The sequence below is a fragment of the Coregonus lavaretus genome, assembly GCF_964263955.1.
Source record: "Coregonus lavaretus genome assembly, chromosome: 1".
NCBI classification, from domain to species: domain Eukaryota; kingdom Metazoa; phylum Chordata; class Actinopteri; order Salmoniformes; family Salmonidae; genus Coregonus; species Coregonus lavaretus.
The window spans coordinates 46,190,487-46,212,828 of NC_139988.1; the positions used below are offsets into that span (position 1 = coordinate 46,190,487).

The 22,342-nt window shown below is 46.9% G+C and overlaps 1 protein-coding gene across 1 annotated transcript in view; it reads left to right on the forward strand.

Annotated features, from left to right (window-relative positions):
* Positions 1-877: 877 nt before the first annotated feature.
* Positions 878-22,342, forward strand: part of LOC311135360 (sodium/potassium/calcium exchanger 3-like) — a gene marked incomplete at both ends in the record, with an annotated part of 115,948 nt that continues 94,483 nt past the window's right edge. The window contains one exon of the mRNA XM_084169302.1: positions 878-1,070. Coding sequence (XP_084025428.1) covers positions 878-1,070 — 193 coding nt within the window. The remainder of the gene's footprint in view (positions 1,071-22,342) is intronic.

Genomic DNA, 22,342 nt, shown 5'->3' on the forward strand with positions numbered 1-22,342 from the left:
CAATAGGCTACTGAAAGAAATTATGTTATATACTACATCCAAGAGAGGGCAACGATGAGCGTGTAGTTTGGCGTTCAAAATTAAGCCTGCTACTTGAAAAAGGTATCCCACTGGGCACAGACTTTCAGTTCAACGTCTAGTTTTGATTTACATTTGATTGAGTTGTCAACTAACGTGAATTCAACATGAAATCAACACAAATTTGAAGCATGTTATTGGATTTAAGTTAAAAGTTGGGCGCACAAAAATACATAAAAATCCCCACAATTCCTTAACATTGATGACTTTGCGAATCCAATCAGTTTTCCACATTGATTCAAAGTCATCCCATTACATTCTTTGTTGAAATATAATATCTGTTGAAATACAGTTTATGCACAGTGGGATTTTTCTCTTCGCTCTGTCCTTTCTCCACATCTAGCTGCAATGTTCAATGACTATTTCTATATACTTTTATAATCTCTCTCTCTCTCTCGCTCGCTCGCTCGCTCGCTCGCTCGCTCGCTCGCTCGCTCGCTCGCTCGCTCATATAAACACACACACCCCTCCCCATCCTCCTTTCAGCGCGCTGTCTTCTACATCCCCAGCCTCGAAGCAGACCGTGTCCTGCGAAAACTGGCACAGAACTGACGCATCCATGGAGCGCTCCATCCTATCGCAACATCCACGATGCACAGCAACACTTCCGTGCGTAGTGATATAGAAGACAACATCGCAACCGACTCAAGATAGCATACCAACATCATTTTTGTTCACGTCGACAACCCACTTCTCCCGTTGTGTAACTTTCCGAACACGTCTTTCTCCCCGCTTCCTTCCACTCCTCCGCGTTCCCTGTCCGGGTTTCCAGAAACTCTGTCCCGGTGAAAACGTCTCCATGGATGGGATAGCCTTTGGCATGATGCCCAGGACCGTCCGGGTACGGAGTCGGCCACTTCAAGTGATGCTGAACCAGCGGAAGACCAAAGCTCAACTGAAAAAGCGAAAGGAGTTGTTCGGTGGGCAGATGCTCTTCATAGGGGTGCTGCTCGCTCTTGTAACGGGGCTCTCGTGTTTGGCGGAGAAAGCAGGTGAGATGCTTCTTGTCAGAATGTCTTGTTGAACAGTTGATTATTTGCGAAAATTTGCGAGAGGTATGTTTTTTTTCAGTTTCACTATTTTGTGAGGCTCCTAAGAAGGGACATAAAGCTATACTAGACAATGTTGTTCACTAATATCCGTATATAGGCTATGATGTTTTTTAGTGTATTTCCTCTCAGGGAGTTTGCGCTTCATTATCTGAGTGTGACCTTTTAGTTTTCATAGAAAGGGTTGTTGTTATGTTGGCCTAAAGCAAGGATTGTCCATAAATGAGTTGCAACAAATCAAATCGTATTTGTCACATGCTTTGTAAACAACAGGTGTAGACTAACAGTGAAACGCTTAATTACGGCCCTTCCTAACAATGCAGAGAGAAAAATATAATAATAATAATAATAATAATAATAATAATAATAGAAAGATAATAACAAGAGGAATAAATACACAATGAGTAAGGATAACTTGGCTACAGTGCATTCGGAAAGTATTCAGACCCCTTGACTTTTTTCACATTTTGACTTGTCCCGAAGCCACTCCTGCTTTGTCTTGGCTGTGTGCTTAGGGTAGTTGTCCTGTTGAAAGGTGTACCTTCCAGTCTGAGGTCCTGAGCGCTCTGGAGCAGGTTTTCATCAAGGATCTCTCTGTACTTTGCTTCGTTCATCTTTCCCTCGATCCTGACTAGTCTCCCAATCCCTGCAGCTGAAAGACATCCCCACAGCATGATGCTGCCACCACCATGCTTCACCATAGGGATGATGTCAGGTTTCCTCCAGATGTGACACTTGGCATTCAGGCCAAATAGTTCAATCTTGGTTTCATCAGACCAGAGAATCTTGTTTCTCCTGGTCTGAGAGTCCTTTAGGTGCCTTTTGGCAAACTCCAAGCTGTCGTGTGCCTTTTACTGAGGAGTGGCTTTTGTCTGACCACTCTACCATAAAGGCCTGATTGGTGGAGTGCTGCAGAGATGGTTGTCCTTCTGGAAGGTTCTCCCATCTCCACAAAGGAACTCTGGAGCTCTGTCTGAGTGACCATCAGGTTCTTGGTCACCTCCCTGACCAAGGCCCTTCTCCCCCGATTGCTCAGTTTGGCCGGGCGGCCAGCTCTAGGAAGAGTCTTGGTGGTTCCAAACTTCTTCCGTTTAAGAATGATGGAGGCCACTGTGTTCTTGGGGACCTTCAATACTGCAGAATTGTTTTTGTACCCGTCCTCAGATCTGTGCCTTCGACACAATCCTGTCTCGGCACTATACGGACAATTCCTTCGACCTCATGGCTTGGTTTTTGCTCTGACATGCACTATCAACTGTGGGACCTTATATAGACAGGAGTGTGCCTTTCCAAATTATGTACAATCAATTGAATTTACCACAGGTGGACTCCAATCAAGTTGTAGAAACATCTCAAGGTTGATCAATGGAAACAGGATGCACCTGAGCTAATTTCGAGTCTCATAGCAAAGGGTCTGAATACTTACACTACCGGTCAAAAGTTTTAGAACACCTATTCATTCAAGGTTTTTCTTTATTTTTACTATTTTCTACATTGTAGAATAATAGTGAAGACATCAAAACTATGAAATAACACATATGGAATCATATAGCAACCAAAAAAGTGTTAAACAAATCAAAATCTATTTTATATTTGAGATTCTTCAAATAGCCACTATTTGCCTTGATGACAGCTTTGCACACTCTTGGCATTCTCTCAACCAGCTTCATGAGGAAGTCACCTGGAATGCATTTCAATTAACAGGTGTGCCTTCTTAAAAGTTAATTTGTGGAATGTCTTTCCTTCTTAATGCGTTTGAGCCAATCAGTTGTGTTGTGACAAGGTATGGGGGGTATACAGAACATAGCCCTATTTGGTAAAAGACCAAGTCCATATTATGGCAAAAACAGCTCAAATAAGCAAAGAGAAACGACAGTCCATCATTACTTTAAGACATCAAGGTCACAAATAAAAAGGTTGAAAACTATATTTACGTGCATTTGCAATCCACTACATTCCTGTTTACGCAGCTTGTTGGCCATTAGCCAATCAGCGTTTCTCATGGAGTTCAAAGCACGTGAATGCATCCAACTGATATTTACGACTTCACAACTGGTAAATTTCCACCTCCCACTTGGTTACGAACACAGCTTTAGGCTTGTGTGGCACAAGAACTGGAACTACACATTGTCACGGTCGTCTGGGTAAGGAGTAGACCAAAGCGCAGCGCGTTGAGCGAACATGACTTTATTAATTCAAAGTCTGGAACAAAACAACAAAACAAGAACGACTCGTGAAGTCCTCTGCAATACTGACAGAACATGGAACAAAAACCCACAACACCCAAAGGAAAACATACAGATAAATATGGCTCCCAATCAGAGATAACGAGCCGACAGCTGACACTCGTTACCTCCGATTGGGAGTCACATGACTACACAAGAACTAACCAAAACCACACACACCCAAATGAACACACCCTATTCCCAACCTAACCAAAACAAACCCCAACAACACGAATACACCCTGGCTCAAATACAAGTCCCGGAGCCAGAGTGTGACAGTACCCCCCCCTAAAGGCGCGGACTGCGACCGCGCCTCAACTAGGGCTAACCAAGGGAGGGCTGGGTGGGCATACCTCTTCGGCGGTGGTTCTGGCTCTGGTCGTGGTCCCCACCCCACCATAGTCACTACCCGCTTCCGTAGCCTCCTCCAACTGACCACCCTCCAACTTAACCCCACCGGATAAAGGGGCAGCACCGGACTAAGAGGCAGCACCGGACTAAGGGGCAGCACCGGACTAAGGGGCAGCACCAGGATAAGGGGCAGCACCATTCTAGGACCAAGCGGCGTGTCAAGCGGCAACAGGATCCACCTACACAGGATTCATGGACATGGGAGGAGATACTGGATGGAAGGGGTCCTTGGGCACAACCGGGAGAATATCGCCGCCCTCGTGAAGAGCTGGAGGCAGCTAAAGCCGAGAGGAGGCAATATGAGGAGGCAGCACAGAGGCAAGGCTGGAAGCCCGTGAGCACTAGCCAAAAATTTATTGGGGGGGGCCTTAAAGGGAGTGTGGCGAAGTCAGGTAGGAGACCTGCGCCTACTCCCTGTACTTACCGTGGAGAGCGAGAGTACGGGCAGACACCGTGTTACGCAGTAGAGCGCATGGTGTCTCCTGTACGCGTGCATAGCCCGGTTCGGTACATTCCAGCTCCACGTATCGGCCGGGCTAGATTGAGCGTTGAGCCGGATGTCATGAAGCCGGCCCAACGCATCAGGCCACCAGTGCGTCTCCTCGGGCCGGCTTACATGGCACCAGCCTTACGCATGGTGTCCCCGGTTCGCCTACATAGCCCGGTGCGGGTTATTCCTCCTTCCCGTACTGGTCGGGCGACGGGGAGCATACAACCAGGTAAGGTTGGGCAGGCTCAGTGCTCAAGGGAGCCAGTAAGCCTGCACGGTCCGGTATTTCCGGCGCCACCTCCCCGCTCCAGCCCAGTACCACCAGTGCCTACACCACGCACCAAGCCTCCTGTGTGTCCCCAGAGTCCTGTGCGTCCTGTTGCTGCTCCCCGCACTAGCCCTGAGATGCGTGTCCTCAGCCCGGGACCACCAGTTCCGTCACCACGCACCAGGCCTATAGTGCGTCTCGGCCGGCCAGAGTCTGCCGTCTGCCCAACGGCGCCTGAACTGCCCGTCTGCCCAACGGCGCCTGAACTGCCCGTCTGCCCAACGGCGCTTGAACTGCCCGTCTGCCCAACGGCGCCTGAACTGCCTGTCTGCCCAACGCCGTCTGAACTGTCCGTCTGCCAAGCGCTGCATGAACTGCCCGTCTGTACTGAGCCTGCAAAGCCGCCCGTCTGCCATGAGCCTTCAGAGCCGTCCGCCAGACCGGAGCCGCTAAAGCCTTCCGCCAGACAGGAGCCGCTAGAGCCTTCCGCCAGACAGGATCAGCCAGAGCCTTCCGCCAGACAGGATCAGCCAGAGCCTTCCGCCAGACAGGATCAGCCAGAGCCTTCCGCCAGACAGGATCAGCCAGAGCCTTCCGCCAGACAGGATCAGCCAGAGCCTTCCGCCAGACAGGATCAGCCAGAGCCTTCCGCCAGACAGGATCAGCCAGAGCCTTCCGCCAGACAGGATCAGCCAGATCCGTCAGCCTGCCATGAGCAGCCAGATTCGTCAGCCAGCCATGAGCAGCCAGATCCGTCAGCCTGCCATGAGCAGCCAGATCCGTCAGCCAGCCATGAGCAGCCAGATCCGTCAGCCAGCCATGAGCAGCCAGATCCGTCAGCCAGCCATGAGCAGCCAGATCCGTCAGCCAGCCATGAGCCGTCCAGCCAGGATCCGCCAGAGCCGTCCAGCCGGGGTCCGCCAGCCAGCCAGGATCCGCCAGAGCCAGCCAGCCAGGATCCGCCATTCAGTCCGGTGCTGCCCCTTAGTCCGGTGCTGCCCCTTAGTCTGGTGCTGCCCCTTATCCTGGTGCTGCCCCTTAGTCCGGTGCTGCCCCTTAGTCCGGTGCTGCCTCTTAGTCCGGTGCTGCCCCTTTATCCGGTGGGGTTAAGTTGGAGGGTGGTCAGTTGGAGGAGGCTACGGAAGCGGGTAGTGACAGAAAAACCCACCATTCTAGGACCAAGCGGCGTGTCAAGCGGCAACAGGATCCACCTACACAGGATTCATGGACATGGGAGGAGATACTGGATGGAAGGGGTCCTTGGGCACAACCGGGAGAATATCGCCGCCCTCGTGAAGAGCTGGAGGCAGCTAAAGCCGAGAGGAGGCAATATGAGGAGGCAGCACAGAGGCAAGGCTGGAAGCCCGTGAGGACTACCCAAAAATGTCTTGGGGGGGGCCTTAAAGGGAGTGTGGCGAAGTCAGGTAGGAGACCTGCGCCTACTCCCTGTACTTACCGTGGAGAGCGAGAGTACGGGCAGACACCGTGTTACGCAGTAGAGCGCATGGTGTCTCCTGTACGCGTGCATAGCCCGGTTCGGTACATTCCAGCTCCACGTATCGGCCGGGCTAGATTGAGCGTTGAGCCGGATGTCATGAAGCCGGCCCAACGCATCAGGCCACCAGTGCGTCTCCTCGGGCCGGCTTACATGGCACCAGCCTTACGCATGGTGTCCCCGGTTCGCCTACATAGCCCGGTGCGGGTTATTCCTCCTTCCCGTACTGGTCGGGCGACGGGGAGCATACAACCAGGTAAGGTTGGGCAGGCTCAGTGCTCAAGGGAGCCAGTAAGCCTGCACGGTCCGGTATTTCCGGCGCCACCTCCCCGCTCCAGCCCAGTACCACCAGTGCCTACACCACGCACCAAGCCTCCTGTGTGTCCCCAGAGTCCTGTGCGTCCTGTTGCTGCTCCCCGCACTAGCCCTGAGATGCGTGTCCTCAGCCCGGGACCACCAGTTCCGGCACCACGCACCAGGCCTATAGTGCGTCTCGGCCGGCCAGACTCTGCCGTCTGCCCAACGGCGCCTGAACTGCCCGTCTGCCCAACGGCGCCTGAACTGCCCGTCTGCCCAACGGCGCTTGAACTGCCCGTCTGCCCAAAGGCGCCTGAACTGCCTGTCTGCCCAACGCCGTCTGAACTGTCCGTCTGCCAAGCGCTGCATGAACTGCCCGTCTGTACTGAGCCTGCAAAGCCGCCCGTCTGCCATGAGCCTTCAGAGCCGTCCGCCAGACCGGAGCCGCTAAAGCCTTCCGCCAGACAGGAGCCGCTAGAGCCTTCCGCCAGACAGGAGCAGCCAGAGCCTTCCGCCAGACAGAATCAGCCAGAGCCTTCCGCCAGACAGGATCAGCCAGAGCCTTCCGCCAGACAGGATCAGCCAGAGCCTTCCGCCAGACAGGATCAGCCAGAGCCTTCCGCCAGACAGGATCAGCCAGAGCCTTCCGCCAGACAGGATCAGCCAGAGCCGTCCGCCAGACAGGATCAGCCAGAGCCTTCCGCCAGCCATGAGCAGCCAGATCCGTCAGCCTGCCATGAGCAGCCAGATCCGTCAGCCAGCCATGAGCAGCCAGATCCGTCAGCCTGCCATGAGCAGCCAGATCCGTCAGCCAGCCATGAGCAGCCAGATCCGTCAGCCAGCCATGAGCAGCCAGATCCGTCAGCCAGCCATGAGCAGCCAGATCCGTCAGCCAGCCATGAGCCGTCCAGCCAGGATCCGCCAGAGCCGTCCAGCCGGGGTCCGCCAGCCAGCCAGGATCCGCCAGAGCCAGCCAGCCAGGATCTGCCATTCAGTCCGGTGCTGCCCCTTAGTCCGGTGCTGCCCCTTAGTCTGGTGCTGCCCCTTATCCTGGTGCTGCCCCTTAGTCCGGTGCTGCCCCTTAGTCCGGTGCTGCCTCTTAGTCCGGTGCTGCCCCTTAATCCGGTGGGGTTTAGTTGGAGGGTGGTCAGTTGGAGGAGGCTACGGAAGCGGGTAGTGACTATGGTGGGGTGGGGACCACGACCAGAGCCGGAACCACCGCCGAAGAGGTATGCCCACCCAGCCCTCCCTGGGTTAGCCCTAGTTGAGGCGCGGTCGCAGTCCGCGCCTTTAGGGGGGGGTACTGTCACACTCTGGCTCCGGGACTTGTATTTGAGCCAGGGTGTATTCGTGTTGTTGGGGTTTGTTTTGGTTAGGTTGGGAATAGGGTGTGTTCATTTGGGTGTGTGTGGTTTTGGTTAGTTCTTGTGTAGTCATGTGACTCCCAATCGGAGGTAACGAGTGTCAGCTGTCGGCTCGTTATCTCTGATTGGGAGCCATATTTATCTGTATGTTTTCCTTTGGGTGTTGTGGGTTTTTGTTCCGTTTCGGTCGGTGTACCGTGGACTTCATGAGTCGTCTTTTGTTTGTAGTTCGAAACTTTAATTAATAAAGTCATGTTTCTTGCACACGCTGCGCCTTGGTCTCCTTCGCTCTTAGACGACCGTGACACACATCTGCATTTGATAATCCTCTTGAGTTGGTAGCTGCGTGTCTGTTGCTCTGTCACCAAATTACTTAACCCTTGGTGCAATATGGGTCTATTGAAAGAGGAACTGAACATAATATGACCTTAGTATTTTCACCTGAACATAAAGTGTAGAAAAGTGAAAAAAATGCACGTTCTTGTAAGGTCTAAAGATTTTACCAAGAGGGGAGTGGGACACTGGTAAGATCTTCCTGCATTATTCCCCTTACACACTGTGAAAGCAAGAGATATCATAAAACAATAAATAATTTTCACATAATGCTACTTACCAACAACAGAATGAAGTTTTATCTTATAGGGAAGCAAGCTCAGAAGATTAATGTTTGTTGTGACTGAATGTGTCAAAGAAAAATCAATGACTGACATGACAATGGTGTGCCTTGATGTCTTATCACTTATAGTGATAGCAAACATTTTTGGTGTTCGCCAAAAGGCATGTGGGAGACTCCCCAAACATATGGAAGAAGGTACTCTGGTCAGATGAGACTAAAATTTAGCTTTTTGGCCATCAAGGAAAACGCTACGTCTGGTGCAAACCCAACACCTCTCATCACTCCAAGAACACCATCCCCACAGTGAAGCATGGTGGTGGCAGCATCATGCTGTGGGGATGTTTTTCATTGGCAGGGACTGGGAAACTGGTCAGAATTGAAGGAATGATGGATGGCGCTTAATACAGGGACATTCTTGAGGGAAACCTGTTTCAGTCTTCCAGAGATTTGAGACTGAGAAGGGGCTTCACCTTTCAGCAGGACAATGACCCTAAGCATACTGCTAACGCAACACTCGAGCGGTTTAAGGGGAAACATTTAAATATCTTGGAATGGCCTAGTCAAAGCCCAGACCTCAATCTAATTGAGAATCTGTGGTATGACCTAAAGATTGCTGTACACCAGCGAAACCCATCCAAGTTGAAGGAGCTGGAGCAGTTTTTCCTTGAAGAATGGGCAAAAATCCCAGTGGCTAGATGTGCCAAGCTTATAGAGACATACCCCAAGAGACTTGCAGCTGTAATTGCTGCAAAAGGTGGCTCTACAAAGTATTGACTTTGGGGGGGGGGGGGGGGGGGGGGGGGGTGTCCCCTCTACTGCCATTAATTCCAATTAGACTGGTTTGGATTTCTCCCTGTGCAATATGGCTGCCATTTTCATCCCGTTCTGGAACTTTATGACATATCCCCACTAGTAATCTAATTGGATCTCTATGCCTAGATGTCACTGATACAAAGGACACACTCAATGTATGGAGTGTCATCTGGGCACTAATGTGCTCTTCTGGTCTGCTAGATCATCTCATTGTGTAACATGGTTGTGTTGTGGTGACGCTATGCATGATGGCAGAACACTTACGAACAGCGCACAGAGCAAAGGAGTACTTTATGACTATGGACCCTGAGGTTGGTATGACATTGCCAAAGCAAGTAAATAAACTAGAAAACAAAACTGAGAAGAAACACATTTCACAACATCAACAAAAAACGATTAGAAATTAACAGTAAACATCGCGCTCAAAAAGGTTTTAAAAAGATAGACATTTAAAGTGTTATATTATCAGCTATGTACAGTGTTTTAGCAATGTGCAAATAGTTGTAGCACTAATAGTAGGGGAAGATAAACAGATAAGTATTGGTGGTATTTACAATGTTCTCTCTCTCTGTGTGTCTCTCTCTGAGGCTGTCTTTAATTCAGCTGCATCTGGGTCAGCCGGTTTGAACAGAGAGCAGCGCTCTGCTCAAGTCTGACTGGGAGAACACAGACGCAATCAACGTCTTCTTTCCTCCATTACTCACTCTGTCTGTCTCCATCTCTCTCAAACTTTATCACATCCTTCGCTTTCACTTTCTGTCACTCTCTTACTTTTTCTATTTTCCTCTCCCTTTCTCAAATGATCTCTCCTTCTTCTTTTGTTTATCTATCACTCTCTTATGCTCTCTCACTACCTCTGTCAGACTCTTCAACCTACAATGCACAATCTACCTCATCAGTAAAGTGGAGGCTGTTATGTGATAGACAAGGCCCTGGACAGGTAAACAGGGATTATCTACATCAAATCTATTTGAGTGTACCTACCTGGTGGGGTTTGTTGAACAGAAGAGAAGGACAGACTAGGGTAAAGTTGCCCCCTAGAGACGCTGATCTAAGGTTTTGAATTTTCTCCATTCCTTAATGGTTAAGGTTTAGGACTGGGGAATGTACGCTAATTTTAGAGAGAGCACTCTACTGTCACTTTTGAATCCACTCACACAGTGCAGCTAGAGATTCCCACCATCATGCTTTATATATTGATATAATAACCAGTGATAAGAACAACACCTTTATCTCCTCCACCAAAGAAGAGAGCAGCCTTTGCCGTACACACACACACGCATGCCCGCGACATACACACACACTATCTCTCTTCTATCAAACAGATATTACACACATACCCCCATCCGCAAAACTACAAAATATAATAATTGGCTATTCTCTTTGAAACATGGTAGAGGGAAGGATGTGGGCTTGGGTAAGGACATACCTTGTTAGAGTGCTGTACCTGCCTCTCTGTCAGAAAAAGGCTGGCCCTCTGATACAATATAGCCTCTGGCCCAGAAACAAAGACAGCAGCTAGCAAGAATACCTGTAGAAGCTGACATACTCACAGAGGTGGGGTAGTGTGAAAGAACACCCTGGGGGGTTATGTGTAGGTGGATGTAGGTGGAGATGCGTACTTGAGAAAGAACTCCACAAGGTTCCTAGTGAACGAAGCAGTATCTTTGTTTCCTCTATATCTTGACAACATCATTCACCACACACACCAACCTGTCTCAGGTTGCTCTCCCTCTCTCTTTTTCCTGGTCAGTTCAGGTGGTCAGGAATAACTCTTGACCATAAGTACGGAGTAAGATAGATTCATGGAACCCGAAAGTATATGGGTCAGTGCATTGACTAGATTACAACACAAGGATGCTATAGAAACAATTCTCAGACATTCTACAGTCCACAACATAATATTAAATAATAGAGTAAGGACTTTCTTAGTTGGGGTTGACATCATAAAGTTAGCGTTGTTCCATTACAGTAACATAAAAAACAGTTAAAGGACCCCCACCCCCCTGAGGAAGTTGCCGCCACTATTTCGACCTAATTCCTGTCCTAGCGTGGAAATGCTTGTTTAGTTCCACCCTCCGAACACCAAATTATTTTACCTGTTCAGGCACCGAAAAATCATTGTGCTTCTTCACATGAAGGTGACATATCTGAGCATACATTTGACCATATTCAGTAGAAGGCTATACAATGCACGGAAAGGCAAACATCGTCATATTTAATCAAAGTTGCTATTTCCAAAGCACATCTCTGCTATTTCTGTTTTTTAAAATGCAGCATAGCAAATCCAGAGCTCCAATCACAACACATGTTTTATGTAAAGATGCAAACATAGGCCAATCTTTGCCAAAAATGTATTTTATTTATTTAACTGAAAATAAAAGCACACCCTCAATACCCCTGACTGCCCTGTTTGTTATGGATGATGGATGCGATGGGTGCATATTGGGTAGTCAGTGGCGATCCCTCGCAGTCCACACCCAACGTGGTGGGAGTGTTGGTCTGTGATCCACTCCAAACTGTCAATGCATAAATCATTAATCAAAATGGTGTCGATATTGCAAGAAAATATTGTAATTTCACATAACCATACCACTCTACCTGCTTCATTCATGACGAGAAAACTAACTGGAACAAGCTAGTTAGCTAGCCAAGTTGCTAGTTAGCTAGCTAGTTAAGTTAGTTAGGTAGCTAGCTTTTATTAACCAGTAATACAAAATATGCCTAAGCATTTTAAAATGTTAGCTGTCACCTTGATAGGGGGCAATAATGTTTTTCCCTGAAGGGAAGGCAATTTCGTTATTAGTTAGCTAGCTAGGCTACCCCTTAGCTTTTACCCCCCATCGAGCCTAGCTAGTTAGCACTACTGGCTGCTGGCCAAATTAGCTAACGTTCTTGATTGTAGTTACTACGATACGTAAATAAAACATCTCAAATTAGCAACAGACTTTAGCGTTAACTTCTTTTAGGTATTTTCTGAACAGATTCTCACTTCTTTGTTTCTCCAGTTGTCAGGTCGACCACACACTGTTTACACACTCATTTGTGGCGCCTAAATAGAAATATTAAAGTTGATTCTTGTTGCTAGGCTACCAGTTACAGTGCCTTTATCCAGATGGAATATAAAAATTATAGCTAGTTTCTGAAAGAATGATATAGATTTAATATTTGTCAAATTATTGAGCATGTCCTCAAAGCTAAAATAAGCATCAGAAATTGTCCTTATTTGACCGGAAGACCCATAAGGCGGCACACAATTGGCCCAGCGTCGTCCGGGTTAGGGGAGGGTTTGGCCGGCTAGGATGTCCTTGTCCAATCGCGCTCTAGCGACTCCTTGTGGTGGCCGGGCACATGCACGCTGACTTCGGTCGCCAGCTGTACAGTGTTTCCTCCTACACATTGGTGCGGCTGGCTTCCGGGTTAAGTGAACAGTGTGTCAAGAAGCAGTGCGGCTTGGCGGGGTCGTGTTTCGGAGGACGCATGGCTCTCGACCTTCGCCTCTCCCGAGTCCGTACGGGAGTTGCAGCGATGGGACAAGACTGTAACTACCAATTGGATATCATGAAATTGGGGAGAAAAAGTAAATAAATATAAGACAGAAAAATAAACTAAAATAAAGTCCATATTTAAATATCAAAATGCATATCAAGATCCTGATATGGACCTCAGTCAAGAGCATATGCATTGTATGTGCTGAGAAAATATACTAATTTATGTAGGCCTACTGTCAGTATTTGTCATCATACAGAGAAAATAAGATGTCCACATACAGTGGGGAGAACAAGTATTTGATACACTGCCGATTTTGCAGGTTTTCCTACTTACAAAGCATGTAGAGGTCTGTAATTTTTTTATGCAAATTAATTACTTAAGAATCATACAATGTGATTTTCTGGATTTTTGTTTTAGATTCCGTCTCTCACAGTTGAAGTGTACCTATGATAAAAATTACAGACCTCTACATGCTTTGTAAGTAGGAAAACCTGCAAAATCGGCAGTGTATCAAATACTTGTTCTCCCCACTGTAGGCCTATCTCAGGATAGCTTATGAGTCAATATCTGGCCATACCATGTATGATATCTGGAGGGAATCCAAAAATGATTTGTGCATGAAAGAAAAATATGGATTTCATATTTGTCAAATTATTGAGCATGTGCTGAAAACTCATAAATGCATGATAAATCGTCCTTATTGTCAGCATATCAAGATCCGGATATGGACCTCAGCCAAGAGAGGCATATCTGAAATGAATATAGCTTCATATCTGGAATGTGCTGAGAAAACACAGATGCAATGTATACAGTCAATATTTGTCAACATGAAGAAAGAAAATAGGATGTCACATATCTCAGGATATTGAATGAGTCCATATCCTGCCATAGGAAATGTCCATCCATGTGTGATATTCGGAGTAATCCCAATATCATATATGTCTAAAAGACGCATCTGGATTCAGAATTTGTCAGGATAAGGTGCAAATCCACAAAACTCAAAATATGCATTGGAAATGGACCTTATTCTCTAGAATATTAAAAACGTGTAATGTAAAGATATCCCCTGATATGGACCCGTTTTGCCCAGTGTATGGTCTCTGGCACAACCCACACTCCGCGATTTGTAAAGGCGGAGGAACATCCACTCTCCTCGTCGCTCTTCTGCAACGGAATTGAATGATCAAGAATGAATACAGAGTTTTACCGATGAAGAGTTTTACCGATGAAGCTAGAGGCTAGCTGACCTACTCCTTAGACCAATAAAGCTAGCTAGCCAGGTAGCTAGCTACCGGTAACTATTAGCAACTGTGGATAATTGGTTCCAAAGTTGTTTCAAGCATCAGAGTACCTGTAACTATGCTAGCTAGCTACCATTCAGCTGTTATTCTGATTATCTGAAGAGTAAAGGTTAGGTAGTTACTGTAGCTACTGTACTAACAATTTTGCTAGCTTGTTAGCTAGCTAGCTACCTGGCTAGCTAACTAAACAACAGCTGGAATGACCTAGCTGTAATGTTTACAAGTATCCCCGCTAGCTAGCTACTAGATGACCAATATAACAGTTGGCCCTAAAGCTTTTTGTGATGGACTCTAGCTAGAATATGGATCAATACTTTTATAGCAATATAGCTAGCTACTACAATAGCCCAACTCTTTGCACATTGTTTTGTTTGCATGTTTTTATATCACTTTGCAGCATTTTGTATCACATTGGCCAGCAAGCACATTCCATTTGACAGCTAGGTTTATTACTGTAGAGACACCATGAAGTTTTGGAGACACTGAGCTATATATTAACTTACCTCATATGGATTTACTTCACCGCACAGTTAGCTATGTTAGTTATAGCTAGCTAGCCAGCCAAATGTGTATAGTTAGTGAGCAACTGCTACTTGCTTGCTAGATAGCTACACTCTTGCAGTAGCGCCGCCGTGCACAATATGTCTCCAGAAACGACGAGGTGTTCCAGTTGTGTTGGCATTTCACTTATCCACTTAACCCACTCATCAGAATAATATAGTTATTTTCTTACTCCCTGTTTCACTGGTGTCCTTCCAACATCTCCCAACAGTCGAAGTGCATTGCAGACCACAGCCACAGTAGCTGTGTAAACATGAAGTAAGGAGCCCACACGTGTTCTCTAACATGTTTGTAGGTAGGTGGTTCCAAATTAACTAAAGCCAGCCCTATAACTGACACGTAAGTCAGAAAAAAGTTACACGTCATTGACATGGATTTCCACAAAGTTCCCACTTCAGATTTCCCATGTCAAGCCCAAATATATCGTACTGTGACTAAAACTATGACTTCTTTACTTAAATCAAGTTTCAATGTCACATGCACAAGTACAGTGAAATGCCTTTCATGCAAACTCAAAACCCAACAATGCAATAATCGATAACAACGTATTACTAGAATAAAAACACGAGAAATAAGAATAGGAAATATGAAATACACAATAAAGTAAGTAAGTAAGCATACTATATACAGGAAATATGATTCCACCTTATTCCTATATTGTCCTTTTGCTCGTTTGATGACTCTGCGGAGGTCATAGTGGGCCTTCTTGTACTTATTCCTGTCTACGATAGCTCTGTGTGCTGTAGCCCTGTTCTTCAGTTTAGCACCAACCTCGGTGTTAATCCAGGGCTTTTGATTGGGGAAGCAGCGAACCCTCACCGTGGGTACAACGTCGGTGATGCATTTTCTAATGAAGCCGGTGATGGAGGTGGTTAGCTCGGCAGTTATTGGCGGAGTCTCAAAACATATTCCAATCAGCGCTAGCAAAGCAGTCCTGTAGCATAACCTCTGATTCTGGTGACCATTTCTCAATGGAGCGAATTGCGGGTTCTTCCTGTTTAGCTCAGTTGGTAGAGCATGGCGCTTGCAACGCCAGGGTTGTGTGTTCGATTCCCACGGGGGGGCAGTATGAAAATGTATGCACTCACTAACTGTAAGTCGCTCTGGATAAGAGCGTCTGCTAAATGACTAAAATGTAAAATGTAAATGTTTAAGCTTCTGCTTGTAAACAGGAAGCAAGAGTACGGAGTCATGATCTGATTTGCCGAATGGCGGACGAGGGAGGGCCTTGTATGCTTGCTTGTGGGTAGAATAGCACGTTGGAGACGTATTGATGGAAGTTGGGCATCACGTGTCTTAGTGACGCCAAATCACGATAACAGCTGAAAACTCCCTCGGGATATAGAAGGGTAGGTATTTTACCATCAGGTATTCCAAGACGGGTGAACAGTGGGTTGACACTTCCACGTGCTTGAATTAGCATACCAGTTGGAGTTGATGAAGAGGCAAACACCTCCCCCCCTCGATATCCCTGATTCCACTGTCCTGTCCGCCCGGTGAATGGAGAATCCATCGAGTTGGATAGCCGTGGGGTGTATATTGTCCAAGAGCCATGTTTCTGAAAAACAAAGAATATTGCAGTTCCAAGAATCCCGTTGGTAGCAAATCCGCAATTGGAGGTCATCCATCTTATTATCAAGTGATTGTACATTAGCCAGTAGAATGGAGGGAAGAGGTGGCCGGTTTTCCTTTCGCCTTAATCTCACCAGGATCCCCCATCTCTTGCCTCTGTAACGCTGGCGTTACAACATCGTTGTACAACATAATGGGTAAGCTCTAGGCATCGTCTTCCAGCTGAAAAAGGTGGAGATGTAAGAGAGAGATATTCTGTGTATTCTGTGTAGTCCACCACTTTGTCTGCTTTTGCTCCGGCACCATGCTGTCCTGAAACCTGGCTCGCAGTCGGCGAATTCATCCCAAAGGTGTTTGATGGGGTTGAGGTCAGGGCTCTGTGCAGGCCAGTCAAGTTCTTCCACACCGATCTCGACAAACCATTTCTGTATGGACCTCGCTTTGTGCACGGGGGCATTGTCAAGCTGAAACAGGAAAGGGCCTTCCCCAAGCTGTTGCCACAAAGTTGGAAGCACAGAATCGTCTAGAACGTCATTGTATGCTGTAGCGTTAAGATTTCCTTTCACTGGAACTGAGGGGCCTATCCCGAACCATGAAAAACAGCCCCAGAGCATTATTCCTCATCCACCAAACTTTACAGTTGGCACTATGCATTGGGGCAGGTAGCGTTCTCCTGGCATCCGCAAAAACCCAGATTCATCCATCGGACTGCCAGATTCCTCACTCCAGAGAATGCGTTTTCACTGCTCCAGGGTCCAATGGCAGTGAGCTTTACACCACTGCTACCCACTCTTGGCATTGCGCATGATGAATTTAGGCTTGTGTGCGGCTGCTCGGCTATGGAAACCCATTTCATGAAGCTACCGACGAACAGTTATTGTGCTGACATTGATTCCAGAGGCAGTTTGGAACACGGTAGTGAGTGTTGCAACCGAGGACAGACGATTTTTACGCGCTGCGCGCTTCAGCACTCGCCGGCCCTGTTCCATGAGCTTGTGTGGCCTACTACTTTGCGGCTGAGCCGTTGTTGCTCCTAGACGTTTCCACTTCACAATAACAGAACTTACAGCAGCTCTAGCAGGGCAGAAATTTGACAAACTGACTTGTTGGAAAGGTGGCATCCTATGACGGTGCCACGTTGAAAGTAACTGAGCTCTTCAATAAGGCCATTCTACTGCCAATGTTTGTCTATGGAGATTGCATGGCTGTGTGCTCGATGTTATACACCTGTCAGCAACGGGTGTGACTGAAATAGCCTAATTGACTAATTTGAAGGGGTGTCCACATACTTTTGTATATATAGTGTATCATTATTTGAATATGTTGGTAACCCAATTGTATAAAAGTGATAATGCCCAAAAAGCCGGTGTTTGAAGGATATATTGGCACGGGTGTTGTTATACAGGAGGCATATATAGGTCTAAAAAGGGCATAAAATGGCCACTTTCATCATACTTTTCTCGAAAATGGTTTGTGATACAAAAAATAGCATGTCAAACATCCTTCCTCCCAATGAAGTTTCTATGTGAGAATTGCCAGAAAAAACTGAGATACCTAAAATATTTTCCGCCTACACTAGTGTGGAATCGCCCAGTGCCCTCCCCTTCTCTTGCTCTCTCACAGATGCACACTCACATACACAAACTTATGCACACACACACACATGCACACACACTCTTTTTATGTCTCTCTTAAGCACGTCCACCCTCTCTGATTATGTTCAGTCAGCTCCAATGTCATTACTATAAGAAGCCTGTTGATTCTATGGAAGTCCCAGATTATTACTAATTCGGTCCCCGATATGGATAATGAATACTTATGGGAGTTGGTGTGTAAGAGAGCGTGTGGGGAAACTATGTTGGTTTCTGTGCTTGCTGAATTCACAAACAGTAATTGACTCTGAGACCTGTGTTTGGTTGAAGTCAGGGAATTGGACTGATTTGAAATGGGAGTAACATTTCTGTAAATCTTAGATAATATTAGCTATAGAGAAGAGCATTCATTTCTGTCACTGCGCGAGCAGACACACACTCACACACACACACACACACACACACACACACACACACACACACACACACACACACACACACACACACACACACACACACACACACACACACACACACACACACACACACACAGTCTATTGAGTCTATTTATGCTCTGCAATACAGTATTAGCTCTGGCTGTGATTAAACACTGAACTATTCTGCTCCCAGCTCCCCAAATACACCCTGGCTAATTCATCACCCCCACCCAGATTTAGACTATATTCTGTATTCTGGGAACCCACAGGACCTGGAAAATAATAGAGGGAGAAGAGGAGGACAGGAGGAGAGAGGGATAGGAGGTGGGGAATAGCGTTCTGTACCTGAAGACTTACAGTAGATGAGGTGGGAAAGGGGTTTATCCTCCTCTCCTCTCTGCCTTCATCTCCTCTCTTCTTCCCCCCTTTCACACCAACCCTTGATGGGGAGAGTAGTGGGCTTGTACCTCGCACCAGTCATTCCTGAGAGGGGTGGTGGTTTGTTGGCTGTGAGGTCCATCCCATATCCCCGCCTGTTATATATAGAAGTCCCATAAATGTCCTCATTAAGCAGGTGATGATGAGATTGGGTGAGTCCTGCTATCCCTCTCTATGGGCCTCTACATCCATCCTCATCTAATGGGCCATAGGAGAACAGACGGCTCCCCACACATCAGAGGAGTACAGATTCCTGGGCTTACAGTACTACGCCTCCACTATCCACCATGTAGGGCAGAGTCTGCCCAGATATAGCCTGATTCACATGATGTCATGGTCACCCAAATTACATTTTATGCAGTTTGATATTGGACTGACTCCCAGGACTCGAAACAGCTTTACAGAACCAGCCACGACTCTATTATGGTCTCTGTTGGTTTAAACCTGGACCTTTAACCTTGGTAAGAGTTGTCATGAGAATTTATATCTCTAATTCAACCTAAGCTTGAATCATTACCAGGGGTTATAAGGCTCTGGTTTTAATCATAAATGATTCAAGGTCCACAACCAGCAAAAATTATCTGTATTTTTAATCATGGAGAGCTCTGCCGCCAAAAAACATACATATAGCTTTATACCCCTTGACACACAAAGGCACTTTGCTCCGCCCACCTTTAGGAGGCTTTTTTTAACCCGTTTTCTCAATCCCCTTCACCCTGGAATGTTTAGTCCCACCCCCTCTGTTAGTGGGTTGCCACTACATTATAACTCTAACACCGTTCACACATTTATACTGTATTTGGGGTGAAATCCTTTAGTCATTATTCTTAAAATACAAATTAATATATCAAGAGTGCTGAACTCTTTTAAGTCTGAGGCAAAGTAGGGATGGATGGCAGGCAGCTGGTTTGAATAGCTCTGACGCTACAGAAGGAGAAACAGGACGGAACTGTAATTGTGTAAAGATGTGGTGCGTTGAGTGTAAACACAGACACACACACACATACGCATAGACACACACTCACGATATCATGAGTAATGTAACAAGCTCCCTGACTACATGCCTGGGATCAGATGTGCAAGGCTTTTATTCACTCAACACAGACACAGAAACAGATACAGTGAGGGAAAAAGGTATTTGATCCCCTGCTGATTTTGTACGTTTGCCCACTGACAAAGAAATGATCAGTCTATAATTTTAATGGTAGGTTTATTTGAACAGTGAGAGACAGAATAACAACCAAAAAATCCAGAAAAACGCATGTCAAAAATGTTATAAACTGATTTGCATTTTAATGAGGGAAATAAGTATTTGATCCCTCTGCAAAACATGACTTAGTACTTGGTGGCAAAACCCTTGTTGGCAATCACAGAGGTCAGACGTTTCTTGTAGTCGGCCACCAGGTTTGCACACATCTCAGGAGGGATTTTGTTCCACTCCTCTTTGCAGATCTTCTCCAAGTCATTAAGGTTTTGAGGCTGACGTTTGGCAACTCGAACCTTCAGCTCCCTCCACAGATTTTCTATGGGATTAAGGTCTGGAGACTGGCTAGGCCACTCCAGGACCTTAATGTGCTTCTTCTTGAGCCACTCCTTTGTTGACTTGGCCGTGTGTTTTGGGTCATTGTCATGCTGGAATACCCATCCACGACCCATTTTCAATGCCCTGGCTGAGGGAAGGAAGTTCTCACCCAAGATTTGACGGTACATGGCCCCGTCCATCGTCCCTTTAATGCGGTGAAGTTGTCCTGTCCCCTTAGCAGAAAAACACCCCCAAAGCATAATGTTTCCACCTCCATGTTTGACGGTGGGGATGGTGTTCTTGGGGTCATAGGCAGCATTCCTCCTCCTCCAAACACGGCGAGTTGAGTTGATGCCAAAGAGCTCCATTTTGGTCTCATCTGACCACAACACTTTCACCCAGTTCTCCTCTGAATCATTCAGATGTTCATTGGCAAACTTCAGACGGCCCTGTATATGTGCTTTCTTGAGTAGGGGGACCTTGCGGGCGCTGCAGGATTTCAGTCCTTCACGGCGTAGTGTGTTACCAATTGTTTTCTTGGTGACTATGGTCCCAGCTGCCTTGAGATCATTGACAATATCCTCCCGTGTAGTTCTGGGCTGATTCCTCACCGTTCTCATGATCATTGCAACTCCACGTGGTGAGATCTTGCATGGAGCCCCAGGCCGAGGGAGATTGACAGTTCTTCTGTGTTTCTTCCATTTGCGAATAATCGCACCAACTGTTGTCACCCTCTCACCAAGCTGCTTGGCGATGGTCTTGTAGCCCATTCCAGCCTTGTGTAGGTCTACAATCTTGTCCCTGACATCCTTGGAGAGCTCTTTGGTCTTGGCCATGGTGGAGAGTTTGGAATCTGAGTGATTGATTGCTTCTGTGGACAGGTATCTTTATACAGGTAACAATCTGAGATTAGGAGCACTCCCTTTAAGAGTGTGCTCCTAATCTCAGTTTGTTACCTGTATTAAAGACACCTGGGAGCCAGAAATCTTTCTGATTGAGAGGGGGTCAAATACTTAACTTCTATCAGATTTGACCATTTGGAGAATGAGCTTTGAGACAATCCATGATGTTTTGCAGTTCATATCATCGTCCATTGGAGAGGCATTGTATTGGAAGGGAAGATTAAGAAAAATATTGGAAGGAAAGATTAGGAAAGAGTTTCCCAGAAAAGTCCCATCTGTGTGGAACTCACTGTGACTGGATTGTGCACACAGTGGGTACCACAATCAGAGAGGGAATGTTTGAGGACCTGTGTGTGTGTGTGTGTGTGTGTGTGTGTGTGTGTGTGTGTGTGTGTGTGTGTGTGTGTGTGTGTGTGTGTGTGTGTGTGTGTGTGTGTGTGTGTGTGTGTGTGTGTGTGTGTGTGTGTGTGTGTGTGTGTGTGTGTGAGAGTGAGTGTGTGTGTATGATACTGTCTGTAAGTTGGCTGATCCATTAAAAGGCCTGTTAAAGGCCCGCTATTCTCTAGAGCTGTAGAGGATTCATCTCCTCATCTGTTGTGGGGAGCCACAGGACAGATACAACATGGGCTTTCACATGTTCCCTGTGTGTGTGTGTGTGTGTGTGTGTGTGTGTGTGTGTGTGTGTGTGTGTGTGTGTGTGTGTGTGTGTGTGTGTGTGTGTGTGTGTGTGTGTGTGTGTGTGTGTGTGTGTGTGTGTGCTCGGGACGGAGGGAGGGAGGGAGGGAGGTGGTGTGCATACTTTATACAGCCTGAGCCAACAGACACTTATCTCCCAATCATCATCACTCCGTCTCTCTTCCTCACTTCCTAAGTCACAAGTCTCTCACTGTGTGTGAAATAGCCGGAGCTCTCCAATAGAGATTAGCCCGGAGCCTTTGTTCACTTGAACAAAGCAAACACAATCAGAGAGCTCTTCACCTCCAGGGCTAGAGGAACCCATTAACTTTTTAATTACTCAGAGCACATGAATCGTCTGATTAGAGTCTTGGAGGGAAAATGAAGTGTGTGAGTGTGTGCGTGTGAGAGAGAGAGAGCGAGAGAGAGAGAGAGAGAGAGAGAGTGTGCGAACCTGTGTGCTCGCGTGTGTGTGTATAGTTCACTACTTTACTGTAGGGATTAGAAGGGTTCTCTACCAGCAATCTCCTCCCTATGAAAATACAAAATGTGCTCATGATATCAATCTCTATAATGGAGGGACTCGTCTTATCTTCAGACTGCTCCTTATTATTAGAATCCACGTTTAGATATGCAGATTGCACCAATCTATTGTCAAGCTACCAAAAGTCATAATTGGTTAAATATGTGTGTGAGCCTACAAGATAAGATAAAGCAGTGCTGGGGTGTAGTGTCATTTTGGAA